Source organism: Cygnus atratus, chromosome 1 (assembly GCF_013377495.2).
Source record: "Cygnus atratus isolate AKBS03 ecotype Queensland, Australia chromosome 1, CAtr_DNAZoo_HiC_assembly, whole genome shotgun sequence".
NCBI classification, from domain to species: Eukaryota; Metazoa; Chordata; class Aves; order Anseriformes; family Anatidae; genus Cygnus; species Cygnus atratus.
In genome coordinates, this window is record NC_066362.1 from 100,535,810 (window position 1) to 100,549,774 (window position 13,965).

At 44.8% G+C, this 13,965-nt stretch overlaps 1 protein-coding gene across 1 annotated transcript; it reads left to right on the forward strand.

Annotated features, from left to right (window-relative positions):
• The first annotated feature begins 7,379 nt into the window (after positions 1-7,379).
• Positions 7,380-12,549, forward strand: CD4 (CD4 molecule). Its single transcript, XM_035545669.2, is given in 13 exon segments — positions 7,380-7,440; positions 9,956-10,044; positions 10,046-10,118; positions 10,204-10,347; positions 10,588-10,863; positions 11,299-11,384; positions 11,386-11,484; positions 11,486-11,557; positions 11,559-11,655; positions 11,773-12,015; positions 12,112-12,173; positions 12,175-12,225; positions 12,478-12,549. Coding segments are annotated over 13 exon segments (1,425 nt in total).
• Positions 12,550-13,965: the final 1,416 nt, after the last annotated feature.

Genomic DNA, 13,965 nt, shown 5'->3' on the forward strand with positions numbered 1-13,965 from the left:
TCTGGCGGATAGGCCCAGAAGGGACATGTCTGGGCATCTGAGAGCGTTTGGGAGATACTGAAGTGATGTGGCAGGGTCTCGCAGGAAAGCCATGTCTCAGAATGAGGCTCTCAGATGCTCTGGGCACTGGCCAGGCTGTCACCCACCCCACCCCAGCCAGCCCCATAGCTTCGATCTGGCCACTGGGAAGTTTCTGCCTCTCACAGGTGGGTCTCTCCCTATGATGGGGCAACTTCATATTTCTCCAAAGATGTGATGAATGGACCAGCTGTTGCACTTGAGGCCTGATCAGTGGTGTTCTCTTTACACCTGGTGTTACTTTATGAACCTCAGTGCTGCCCCTGCTCCTCCAAAGCCTTGGTTCTGTCTCTCAACCCCATCCTCTAGACAAAGGGGCAAGTGACGGCTTGGAGGAGAAGAGTGGGTGGCACAGAGATGAAATCTCAGCTGTGTCTGGGGCTCAGTGGGTTTCCGTCGTCTTGGCTGAGGCTGGGATTCGGAGAGATAGACACCAAATGTGGGTGGGAAACCACAAAAGCCCCCCTCCTCCACCCTACAAGGAAGGGAAACAGCTGAGATTCAGTAGTGGTATAGATTACTGAAGACAACAAAGTTAAAGAAAAAAAACTCACCCTGAATCTCAGCTGTACTCCAGACAGGTGACCCAAACACACCCTCAAGTGGTCCCCCTTATCTCTGCCCTAACTAACCCTGGCCATTTCTAAACCGCTAGGCCTGGTGGCCAAGCCCCAGCTGGGCAGGTGGCGCAGCTTTGTCATCGCTCTGAGCATCCCCTGGGGGACAGCCCGTGGCCAGCTCCTCAGATGTGGTTCCTCTTAGCAGCAGTGCAAGAGACAGGCTTGGAAACGGTGGTCAGCTTTCTTTTACAGGTCATTAGAGGCCCGGGTGAGGTCCGGATCTGCTCAGCTAACACACTAATTTGCAAGTTTCTTTGACAGTAGAGCAGAACGGGTTTCTAACCGCTCGCTTTCCAGCCTCAGCCCTGTCATGGCCTCTCACCAGTTGCCATATGGCCAATAGGCTCTCTCTGTTTTACGTACTCATTCTCCCCAGGCATCGTAGTACATAGCCTTCCGTTATGGTCTGCATTTCTGTTCACACCCAGCAGCGAGATCACATGCATTTGGAAAGTCACCATCCACCTAGAGAAGCTCACAGATGCCAGCAGAACCCGGGCCGGTGGCGAGACCTTGCTGATGCTCTGGCTGAAGAGGAGGAGACAAAGGCCAACATCTGTTGAGCAGCTTTCTGAACATCAGCTTCATTCTTCTTTCAGTTGTAGCTGCGTCAGATCATTTGCGGCAGGTGACAAGCACAAGGAGACAGAAACACACAGGCAGAGAGGGAGAAAAAGAGGTAAGGAAACTTTTTTTTTTCTGAAAAGAGAAGCTAATCTGTTTTCGTTTTTTTTTATGTTGTAACTAACTACTATTTCACACGAGTTGCTGTTTCGGCCAGGACGAGGAACGGATAGGTTTTGCCCCACTTAAAGTTCTGATGCAAAACCTTCTTGAACTTTTGACTTGATAATGCTTCTGTCTGTGCAGTTCTCCAAGGCCTTTTATTTTTAACTAAGAAGTGGTATTCTGCCTGGATTTTTCCATGAAAGGGGGGGATTTTATTTTTTTTTTTTAAAAAAAAGGAGCTATGAAAAGATCAACCTGCCTTGGAGACTGGGGATCTCACAGATCTCTTACACACATGTATAGGGACAGTTCTGGGAAATGCCCTATAGAAGGGCTCGTCACTGATGACCACATATCCCCAAGGGTTGGAAATGCACTGGGGAGCAGCCCTCCACCACCAGCTGCCACTTGCTATCACCTTCTCCATATGCCCTTCAGGAAGGTGAACTTTATTCTAAAAAACAAGAAATCCTGAAAAATAAAAGGATGCCAATATCTAGCTAACAAGGGAAGCCAGTTTATGTGTACGTACCAAGACGATGAAGGTCTGTTCTGATAATCTCATCTGCCTGGCTCACTGCGTAACACAGGCTGCAGATGCAGCCTAATCCACTAGCTCAGGGCTGGGTGAGCAGTATCTCATGCAGAAAGAGGAGTCCTTTCAATTTAAGGACACCAGAAAAGCTTTACCCCTTCATGGGCTGCCGCACTGTTAAAAACTGGAGTTTCATTTCTGGGTAAATTTTTCATCTCTCGGATGGTGAATTCTGCTCAAGCTTTGTCAGCCGCCCCAAAATATTCCGCTGCATGGTACATTAAATTTGAGCTCAGGTTATTGCTTAATGTTCTCCACTATAAAATAAGCAGTCCTCTTAAGTCCCTTGCGCATGTTATCCTCAATTCAGTTCATAAACTTTTTCTTTATCCTCCCCAACGTTTCACAAACATGGCTGCCCAAACTGCCTGCGATGCAGCAGCACTTTTCTCACCTAAACAGAGCAAAATCACCATCCCGTTCCTGCTCACTGTTCTTAGACATGCCCTTTCTGCCACAGCCTCACATGGGGACTGTGTATTCATGGGAGAACAACATCTCCTAGCCACCCCAGATATAAGGGGGCACGTTTTTGCTCTGAAGGGGCTGGTATACGCAGCCTTGCTGCACCGATGTAATCAATTTGTATATAGACCCTTTTCCAGTCCGGGCTGCACATCGAGTAGACTGCCTGTAAGATCTCCATGTTGCTATTTCGGCAGCTGCATCGGTGACACCTGGACCACATGCTGTGTGTGCACATGGCATGGGAAGGCAACAGAGGGCCTGTCTTTGGAGGACATCTTTGTGCCGTTTGCTAGTCACGGCCTCCTTGAAAGTCACCCCTGGGCTTTAATTGCGAACTTCTGGATGAAAAACTGGGTGCAAAGCCAAAAGGAGGAGGGCTGGAAGGAAAGAAATGGCGCTAGGCAGAAGGGAAAAGCTCAGAAATTGCATGCTGAAATGTCTGCGATGCAGAGGGAGGTCTTGTTTTCCTCTCTGCTGGGCTGCAGAGATGTAGCCATTTCTGGTGGTCTCCATGTGGGTCCAGACACACAGCCAGATCATGAGGACTTTGTGGCCAAATGAAACTTGGATGGTTCCCACGTGGTGGCCTCGGCACCCTGCCCCATCCCAGCGTTGGGACCTCTCCCTTGGGGGGGTGTAGGAGGGGAGGTAGCTGGCACTGCTCGATTGCATCCTCCTGGGAGCAGCTATGAAGGGTCAATGCTTGTCTTACATGGCAGAGCACTTGAGCAGAAATCAAGGCAGGGTCACAGCTGGTCTCATCTATGCTGTGTGACAGCTGGGCTGGTTCATGCTCCAGGGCTTAGTGGGACCATGGATCCCATGCAATGACCTCCAATTCTGTTGTCTCTTTGCTTTCACTGGCTATTTTTGTTGCATTTGGTCTCTTACTCTCTCTACGGCTCACACATGCCTTAATGTTAATGAGCATTTTCAAGGGAATCACTGATTAGCAAAGCAAAACAGCCAGATCAGCTTTGCTTTACATGTTTAAATTGAGAAGAAGCGACACGATCCCCACTGAGCAGCTGCACCCCACAGCCCCAGATTCACACCCAACTGAGGCACAGTCGTGAGAGGCAGCTGCATCCCTCAGCCCTTGCCTGGCAGCAGCCACAGGGGAAATGGGTTGTAGCAGCCGGGGCTGAGCAGTGTGCCCTGCTGTGGAGCTGCTGCTGCTGCTGCTGCAAGATCAAAAGCACAGCCACAAGCAAGAGCGAGGGGAGAAAACAAGGAAACCACAAGGCATGAAAGCAGCTCACAAACGTACCGAGGAGGAGATGGCCTACTCTGCAGGAGGAGTGGTTTCTGGTTTTCTTTTCTTTTCTTTTCTTTTCTTTTCTTTTCTTTTCTTTTCTTTTCTTTTCTTTTTCTTTTCTTTTCTTTTCTTTTCTTTTTGTCTTTAATTTCGGTTTCCTACAGTGTCATGCTGGTGTCGGCCTGGGGACAGCTCTCTGCAGCCACCACCCCATGAGGCTCTCTGGAGCAGATGTTCTTCAGGCCAGGCTTGGTCCTGCAGCCATCACTCCCTCACTAAATCCACTTGCTGCCACGGCTCTCTTTTTTCCCCAGCCCCTGGGGAGGCAGGGATCATTAAAAGAAGTCGAGAAGGAAATTAAAGCAGTTTAGTAAGAGGGGGAAGTTAAAATGAAATGGAAATCAATCTTCACTTGGGAGGGAGCCCTGCTCCTCCTTTGCTAGATGTGCTAATAAATCAGGTGTGCCCAGGCTGTTTCTGGCACAGAGTCTGACTAGCGTGAGATGGTTTTGGGCTATTAAACTCACTTAACCTACAAAATAAACTGGCTACGTGCCAGCTGCCTAATGGGAGTGGTCGCTGGCCCATCTCAACACTTAAATGGATCCTGGGATTCGCTTGGGAGGGGTAGAGTTGTCCTGGGCCAAAAACGCATCAGGAAATGTTCTAGCGATTTAACAGGGCTGGGGGTATGTTCCAGTGCCTGGAGACGTTCCCTGACACCACTTAATTTATGACTACCACCACAAGATACAGCTGGGCTGCCTGTAAGGAGGCTGCAGGTCTGCTATGGGCATCAGCTAATGAGACCTGCTTGCTAAGTTGGCACAGCAGGCGTACTCGCTGAGGTCTGTGAACTCCTTAATACCATTGCCCACACTATGACATGGAGGGATACAGAAGGAGGTAGAAAGACAGAAAAAAAAAAAAAAAGAGAAGTGGCGTGAATGAGAAGCAGAAGTAAACAGGGAGAGAGAAAGCGTATGAAAGAAACGCTAGCTGGAGGCAACCCATTTTCCCCACTGACTCATAAGATGTAGGTGGTCATCACCATGTTGTAGGGACCTGCCACAGACATATGGAGATTAGTGTGAATGGAAAAGGAATGGAGATATATATGTGTGTAATCACAGCAAGAAACAGCAGAACAATGTATGAAATGTGCCTCAACCTGCATCTATCAAACTGTGCAAGGTCAGCAGTTCACTGGTACCATGGCACGTGCTTCAGTTGTGGGGTTTTGTTCAACTACCAGAGAGAAAGAAGGTGAAGAACAAACTGAAGCCGTAAGATGACGGAAAATGGAGATTCCCGTACAACATAACATTATGATAATTTATGATACAACGTAAAATGATGGCACGTGACTCAGCAATTTTGCTAATTTCTACTTGATCACCTCCAGGCTTTATATAAAGTTTAATGACTCAAAATATTCAAAACCCAGCACTGAGGCTGTTAATTAGTAGATATCACTGCAGGGTGGGTGCTTACTTTTCCTACTGGTCTCACTGGGACAGGTGATGTGAATATTCGCAGCAAGGACTAGGTTTCCTCTATGGTCTCAGTATGATATAGCTCATGCAAATATTCCCTGGGGATGGCTTTTTTTTTTTTTAATTTAATTTAATTTTATTTTACTTTGTACGAGGAAAGCTGCAAATTTTCTCTGACTGTGCCTTTGCCCTCTGTTTCGCTTCTGATGGTGCACATGGCTGCTGTCTTGCTCTTGCACCTGTATTTTTTATGTGTTCATCTGTCTAGCTGTCAGATTGTCAGTCACCTGACCTCCATGTAAACATAACACTGATATTTTCATCTTCTCTTTGATAGTTTAATGTGTTCTGGTAATTCAAATTAATTTCAATATTAAATTATCCTCTACTGAAATATATTATACTTAATATTGCACATAGTACACATAAATGTAGTATTAAAATACTATCATCTTTCCTTCTTTCTTTTTTTCTTTCTTTCTTTTCTTTTTCTTTCTTTCTTGCTTGCTTTCTTTTTCTTTCTTTCCTTCTTTCCTTCCTTCCTTCCTTCCTTCCTTCTTTCTTTTTCTTTTTTCTTTTTCTTTCTTTCTTTCTTTCTTTCTTTCTTTCTTTCTTTCTTTCTTTCTTTTTTTCTTTCTCTTTTTCTTTCGTTCTCTTTCTTTCTTTCTTTCTCTTTTCTCTTTCTTTCTCTTTCTCTCTTTCTTTCTCTCGCTCTCTCTTTCTCTCTCTCTTTCTCTCTTTCTCTCTTTCTCTCTTTCTTTCCAGCATACTTTCTTCTTCCTCTCTTCTCCTGAGGAGGGAGAGTGAGAAAGTGGTTGTGGTGGAGTTTAGCTGCCCAGCAAGGTAAAACCACCACACTGCTACCAGCTATAGCTGAGTGACCTTCCCATCAGCTATTCTGCTGACTTCTCTGAAAACTGATGTGTGTTTGTTGTTGTTGTTGTTTTTTGTTATGGATCTAGATCTCTCCTCACATCCCCACTACATACCAGTCCTGTTTCTGATATCTGAATTTCTCCTTTGGTAGCAGCCAGAGTGTTCTCCCATACTCCATTAAAACGGGATCTGGTTTGTTCAGATCGCTCCCCACCGCTTGCCCCCTGAGCTTTGTCAGCTTCTGTTCATTTGAGGACACAGAGTTTTTATGTTTCGGATGCTGTAGCTCACGTAATTCGCTCATCTATATTTGTTGGATTTTACCCAGTCTTTGTTTAAAAGGTTCTTCCTTTTAATGTCAGCATACGGGTTCTGTTTTAGTTTAAATGAAGCCTCTCTTGCTTTAGATGGAGCCTGTGCTTTCTGTACAGCCCCCCAGTGCTCTCTGAGTTGCCCAGCTCCCGATAACCTCGTGCCCCCCTTCTGTACACCACTTTTTCTGTTACACTCCGCAACTCTCGCACTCCATCTGGCCCTACGCCACCTTCTAGAAGCACTTGTAGCTTTGCGCTTCCTGCCTTACAAGTTAAGTTTGCCTGCGAAATCCCTTCTGACCTGCCTCTACGCTGTCAGTGTTCACACAGTACCTTCCAGCTCCCCTGCACAAACTTGACGTCCTTCAGCCTCTGCCTCACCTGACCTGGGGGTGGGATGCTTCTGTGCTGCCCCAGTCTCCCTGTGCTGTCAGCTTCTCCTTGGCCTCCAGACGTGCCTTGGGCATCTCTGTCTGTGTGACCACAGATGCCAGGAACAAGTTGTTCTGGGACTTTCCACTTAAGGTTTTGTTACCACAGTGCAATTTCTTCTTTCTGACCTCATTCCTCCCTTTGCCTCAGACCTCTTGTTGAATAGCCCTGAGAATTCAAACACATCTTTCCAAGAACATCAGACTTGGTGGTTATCAAGATTTTTAAGGTAAGAAATAAGTAGAAAAAAAAAAAACAATTAAAAAAATACAAATAAGAGCCTAAAGATGGCATTAATCATACAGCCATAAAATCACACACAGAGATAGATGGAAGGAGACCTCTGCATGTCTCCAGCCCAACCTCCTGCTTAAATTTCGACTGACTTTATATCACAAGGCCTGAAATTAATCACTATTAACAGAGCATTTGGGTCTTCCAGGATAGCATTCCTTGGTACCGGCAGCATCTCCAGCCCTTCAGCTTGCAGCAGGGAGGAGCATTCCCACGAGGATGGAGTTGTGTGGTACAGCAGTTCTGCAGCTGGGTGCTGTCTTCATGGTTCTGCAGCTGGGTGAGTCCCTAGCTGCTCTGGGAAAACACCCTGCTGATGCTTACGGACTTCCCACAAGCCTCGCGGCATTTGGGGTGTTTTCAGGCTCCTCACAATTTGCCATCGTAAGCAGGGAGGGTGGTAGCAACCCAACATGTAGCTGGGACAACGTTGACATAAAAGACAAGACCACCAGCTGGGGAAGATGTTGTGCCATTCAGAGCCAAGGTTCACAGAAGTTGTATAAATGTGAAGAAATGCTTGATAAGGAATTTGTCCTCTGGGCAGAGCCATTTCCTGAGCCAAAAACAGCCCAGGTCCCACATACTGAGCACAGGGTGTAAAATACTGCCTGGGTAAAAACTTGTGCATTTCTGATCACAGGTTTGCAGATTTCTGATCACAGATTTGATGTTACCAGCTTGCTCAGTTTGACTGCTAATATTTTACAATTGGTGAACTTTTTAGTGCTCTTTTCCCAGGAATGGAAGGTGACTGAACAAAGCCAAATCTGCATTTCTAAAATGCTCAGCTTTGATTCCTCTGGTAGCAGTGAAAAGTTTGAAACTCTTTTATGCACCCTAAAGCCAAAAGCATGGCAAAAGACACCAACATACTCTTATTAATAAAGTTTATAATTTCTCCATTTTAGACCAACTAATCATTTTCCATTACCCAATGTGTGGTTATTGAAACACCTGCTATTGGCAGTGCTGCAAACTACCCACGTTCTTGGAGGAATGTGTAACTTGTGGAAACCTCTCACTTAAGCTCATGTAAACTTTTCATTTTACACTTCTGGGGTGCTCCAGTACTAGAACAACTGAGAGACTTGCAGCCCCATGCAGGTGAGGCAGTTCTGAGAGCTTATCAGCAGTCAGCCAGGAGACCACAACCCCCTCATTCCAGTCATAACTCTGGCAACTCCATCTCCTTCTGGCAGTCTCCTGACGAATTTTCTTTCCAGTGAAGGAAAGGAATTGGTTCTTCCAAGAAATCATTCCTAACATTTCTTCAACCTTAGGCATCTTACTTCTTTTACTCTCACATATCCCTCAATGCTAGAACAGGAACCTGATGTTAAACAAATCATTTTCTCTTTCCTTCTTTCCTCCTTTCCTTCTTTTCTTTCCTTCCTTCCTTCCTTCCTTCCTTCCTTCCTTCCTTCCTTCCTTCCTTCTTTCTTTCTTTTTTTTTTCTTTTTTTTTTCTTTTTTTTCTTTCTTTCTTTTCTTCTTTCTTTCTTTCTTCTTTCTCTCTTTCTTCTTTTTTCTTTCTTCTCTTTCCTTTTCTTTTCTTTCTTTCTTTCTTCTCTTTTTCTCTTTCTTCTCTTCTTTCTTTCTCTTCTTTCTCTCTTTCTTCTTCTCTCTCTTTCTCTTTCTTTCTTTCTTTTCTTTCTCTTTCTTTCTCTTCTTCCTTCCTTCCTTCTCTCTTTCTTTTTCTTTCTCTTTTCTTCTCTCTTTCTCTTCTTTCTCTTTTCTTTCTTTCTCTCTTTTTCTTTTTCTTCTTTCTTTTTCTTTCTTCCTTCCTTCCTTCCTTCCTTCCTTCCTTCCTTCCTTCCTTCCTTTCTTTTTCTTTCTTCTTTCTTTTCTTTTCTTTCTTCTTTCTTTCTTTATTTATTTCTTTCTCTTTCTTTCTCTTTCCTTCCTTCCTTCCTTCCTTCCTTCCTTCCTTCCTTCCTTTTCTTTCTTTCTTTCTTTTTTTCTTTCTTTCGTTCTTTCTTTCTTTTCTTTCTTTTTTCTTTCTTTCTCTTTCTTTCTCTTTCCCTTCCTTCCTTCCTTCCTTCCTTCTTTTCTTTTTCTCTTTCTTTCTTTCTTTCCTTTTCTTTCTTTCTTTTTTCTTTCTTTCTTTCCAGCATACTTTCTTCTTCCTCTCTTCAATTCTGAGGAGGTGAGAGTGAGAAGGTGGTTGTGGTGTTAGCTGTCCAGCAAGGTAAAACCACACACTTCTACTAGCTATAGTTGAGTGACCGTTCTTTCTCTTCCTTCCTTCCTTCCTTCCTTCCTTCCTTCCTTCCTTCCTTCCTTCCTTCTTTCCATTTTCTGGGCTTTCAATCTTACTCCGTGTAAAAATTGGAAGAAGGGGTGACCAACTTTGCCAGCGCTGCCTCATCTTGCCCGAGGGAGTGAAGGAGAGGTGGCACATGCAGCCCAGCTTTTGCTGCCAGCATGGACAACGTAATCTTGTCCAGAAGGAAACAATTGTTTCAGTAAAACTGTTGATGTCTCAGAATTGTGAGTGTTGGTGAATCCATCATAACCACTGGCATTTTCCCTGTTTCTAACATATGTAAAACAGAATAGCAATTAGTCAGATAAAGACCTTGAAGTGGAGAGGAGGAAGCTATGGAGTTGAAAAGGAAAGGGGTTGGTTAATGAGATAAATGAAAGGGAAAATTCAGAAACTGAGGATAATCTTCTCAGTATCTGGAAAAGGGAGGAGAGAAATCTGCATCTTCCTGAGCAATGGGAAGTATTCACTAAACCATCCTTCAGAAAGTTAATGTATGCTAATTTCTGGGGCATATTGACTTTCAGGTCTGACCCACATTATGGCTCATCAACAACAGATTGGGGTTGAGGGAAAGGATGTGATCCTGAACTGTAAAAGGCATGACAAAGATGTGGACCTGGAAGTACAAGAATGATGCAGTATCTCCTACTACTATTATACAGCTCTCAACTAGGAAGATATTTAAAGGTAAGTCTTCCAATTCAAGACCATTCTCCCCAGTATGTGGCTAAAAAATCTCTTCCCTCCTAAACAAGCTTATTTTTTCCAAAAGGCAGAGCTCCAATGTCAGATCGGTCTGAAATAAACCAGAACAGTAAACATCTGAAGGTGTCAAACTTGAGGATCTCTGATGCTGGCACCTACATCTGTGAATGTGGCTCTGACAGTAACAGCATCTCACTACATGTCGTTAAATGTGAGTGACTAGAGGGACCGTATTCATAAGGAGGTGAGGGGGGAGGAGACCACAAAGCCCTGAGAAACATCTCTGCTGGCATTCTTTATCCAGATGCATATCTTCTGGTCTGGGGCTATCGGAGTTCCTTTCCCCTCCATCACCAGGTCACGAAGTCTCTATGCTCACTTTGCTGTGACACCTTTCCTTCACCTGCATAAAGAGGAGTTGATTCACTGCCTAGGCCTTTTCTCTTTACAGTGACAATCTCTTCAAATGGGCACTTCCTGCCAGATGATGACCTCGAGCTGACTTTCATGCACAACTCACACAATTCTCAACCCCGTTTTAGCATCACATTGTTTAACAGTCACAACAGCATAGTGACACCAGACATCTTGCAAAATGAGGCCCCTCGAAAATATGTACTGAAGCTAAAGCAACTGAAGACTACGGACAGCGGGACCTGGATGTGTAACATGCATTCAGACTCTCCATCGATTAGTCAGAACATCTCCTTTAATGTGAAGGTATTAGGTATGTGACAACAAAAATGCAACCTACGTGCAGGCTCTGGAAACGGTGCTCCCTCCAGTCCCTGAGCCGAGATACCATTTTCCAGCATCCCAAGCGATGGCATTCCAGGGTCCCTGGGCCTCTAGTGCTGCAGCTGGAGGATTGCTCTGCTGCCTGAGCTCTGTCCCACACTTCCTTCCATTTCCCTCTCCAGGCTTGCCCTAAAAGATCTTCTTCTTCTTGGGATCTGTTCTCAGCTCTGGCAAGCTTGGGAGCTTTGGCTCTTTAAATCTACATTCAGACACTAACTGCTTACCCTCCTGAGATATCTTGTGGCTTTTCTCTGAGTCCTCTTTCATATGAGCACGGGGTGCATCTCTCCAGGCCAAGGGTGCACATGGGGAAGGACAGCCTTGTCTTTCCCTGCCTCTGTATTCCTGTCTCTTCTGCATTCAGGATTTGAGAATACACACTTGGAAAGAATGTATGCAGCTGCTGACAGCACCGTGACCTTGTCGTGGCATCTGAACTTCCAGAAGATAAGGGTGGAAAAAATTTTTCACAGGACAAGTGGTTTGGACACAGAGTAAAGCAATCACTCTACTTGATTTCAACGCCACAGCAGATGGACAGCTGCATGAAAACTAAACAAAGTAACCAGGCTTTGTTTGAAATACCTGAAATGCAACGTGACAGTACCGTAAAAGTGAAACTCCCCCAAAATCCAGTTGAGGCACTCTGGAGAGTACATGTGCCAGCTGCTGTACAACAGAAGATACATACAAAGCAAGACAGAGCTGGTGGTGATGCAAGGTGGAGAGAAACAGAAGGGGATTAGGAGATTGAGGGGCTGTAGAAACCTGGAAGCCACAAGAGTATGCATGGATCAATCTTCCCATCCTGTCACTCATCATTTTCTTATCTTTCCAGTGTCTGCCAACCCTCCTGGGCCACTCCCTAAAGGGGCTGAGATGACACTGCTCTGCCAGGTGTCCGGCCCCATCCCATCTAATGTCCACTTGCTCTGGGAACGTGTTAATGGGACTCAGATGGACATCAAGAAGTCAAAACAGAGTGAAACACAGGTGGAGGTGAAGGTCACTGCTGCAGGGTGTGGAACTGTCACCTTGACGGAAGACAATAACATGAAACTCAGCCTTAATTACACCGTGGGTAATGGAAATTAGTATCATATCCCTGCCTCCACCCAAAAGCCATAAAGTTCCCTTTCTATCTGTCTCTGATGACTTTTCTCCCTCCACAGAAGAGCTCCTGTTTGGATTAGCTATACAGTAATTGGAGTGACTATTGGAGCTGGTGTGTTGATGTATTGTCCTTGTATGCCTGGGCATAATGGTTGGTATGAGCTGGCAGCGGAGAAGGGTGAGTGCCCTGGTCCCTGTGAAGGATAAAGAGAGGACAATCTCCCCAGACCACAGGAGGAATCTGATTTTTCTCTCTGGAGATGGGGCAGAAATAGATAAAGGGTCAATCCTTACACTGAAAGCAGATGGTTAGAGATGGCCAGTCTGGCAGATAGTGGCAATGTCAGAAAGTACCTTAATACCACTTCAGTGGAAAAACAATTTAAGCATGAAAACATCCAATTGCTATTTATCCCTTCTCTCCTGGCAGCAACGAGCAAAAAGGATGGCACGAGCAAGACAGCACTTGCTGGAAAAGAAGACATGTCAATGTCAACAGTAAGTGAGGGCACCTGTAACGGGCAGACTGGTTTCAAGGAGAGGGGAGATGGATAGTCAAGTGGGGAGCAATGTAGCATAAGCCTGATTGGTGCCTACACTACAGCTGCATTTCAGTATTTTCAGCTCTTTCTCATGTTATGTTTATGAGTTATGAGCTACATTTAATGAATTTCCTGTTACGTCCCAAACCCATGGTAGTATTGTGCTGGCAAGCTTTTGAGCAGAAGTTTCACTTGAATTACTTTGGTGTTGAGACATGTTGGCCAAACCCAAGCAGGAGCTCTAGAATCCCAGTAAATCTGGGACATGGATATCAAGGTTGTAAATACCAAGGTGAAAGACACACAACCAACCACAGAAACAAAGGACAAAAACTAAAATTTAAAAATCCATTATGCCCATAATATGGCTCCAGTTCTGCTATCACAGTGCTGAACTACAATCTGTGAAAATCACCAATAACCTCCTGGGAACAAGGAAAGAGAAGAAAAAATCACAGGACACTGTGAGCCATTCCCTCTCCCAAATACATTGGGTGATACGAATACATCACCATGTCCTAGCCCTTTTCATGGGGGCAAGGATTTTCTCAGCAGAGGTTTGCCCTTTTGCAGGTCTTTAAACTTGTGTGATATCAGGTCTCAGAAGCAGCTGTGGAGAAACATTGGCAGCTACCCTACCACTGAAAGTGGAGAGATAAGGACAGTATAAATAATTGGATGAACCAGTTCAAGAGATGGAAATTACAGAACTTGACTTCTGCTCAACTTTAACTGGTGACAGTGGAAAACTGTAATAGTTTCACCTATGTTTTTTTCCCTTTCACTGAGAATTCAGTGAGAATGAATAACTGACAAATACCACTTCATAGTTAGGATGTGTATGTGATGAAAAGTTGGTTAGCATAACACGTGTGAAGAATTCACCTCTCTACACACGGGTAAAGACATGGGGGCTGGCTGGCTTCAAGTGTCACCTCTACGACATTAGTACTAATGCAATGCTTTTCTCTTGCAGCCGGATGAATAAGTAGTACTGCAGGCTGACAAAGTCTCTGACTGTCCCTAAACACCTGCCAGCCCATAGTGCTCTGTGAATCCACCTCCCTTCCTCTTGTTTTGATATCATTCCTTATGCCTTCGTTATTCTCACCCATAAAATGCCATGAGGGGAAGTCGTCTGATGAGGAGCCAATGCACAAGACAAGAAACCCTTAAGGGTTATGACTGAGCTCTATAAGGAGGGACACTGAATATATATACATATGCTTGTATTTTGCTCATGCACGTAATTTGTCCATCTTGTGGAACTGATTTTATATCTGCTTCTTTTATCCACCTGAGTTACAATAAATTACTTCAGGATAGTTGTGGGGGTTTTGTTGTTTTTTTTTTTTGGTTTGTTTTTTTTTTGTTTC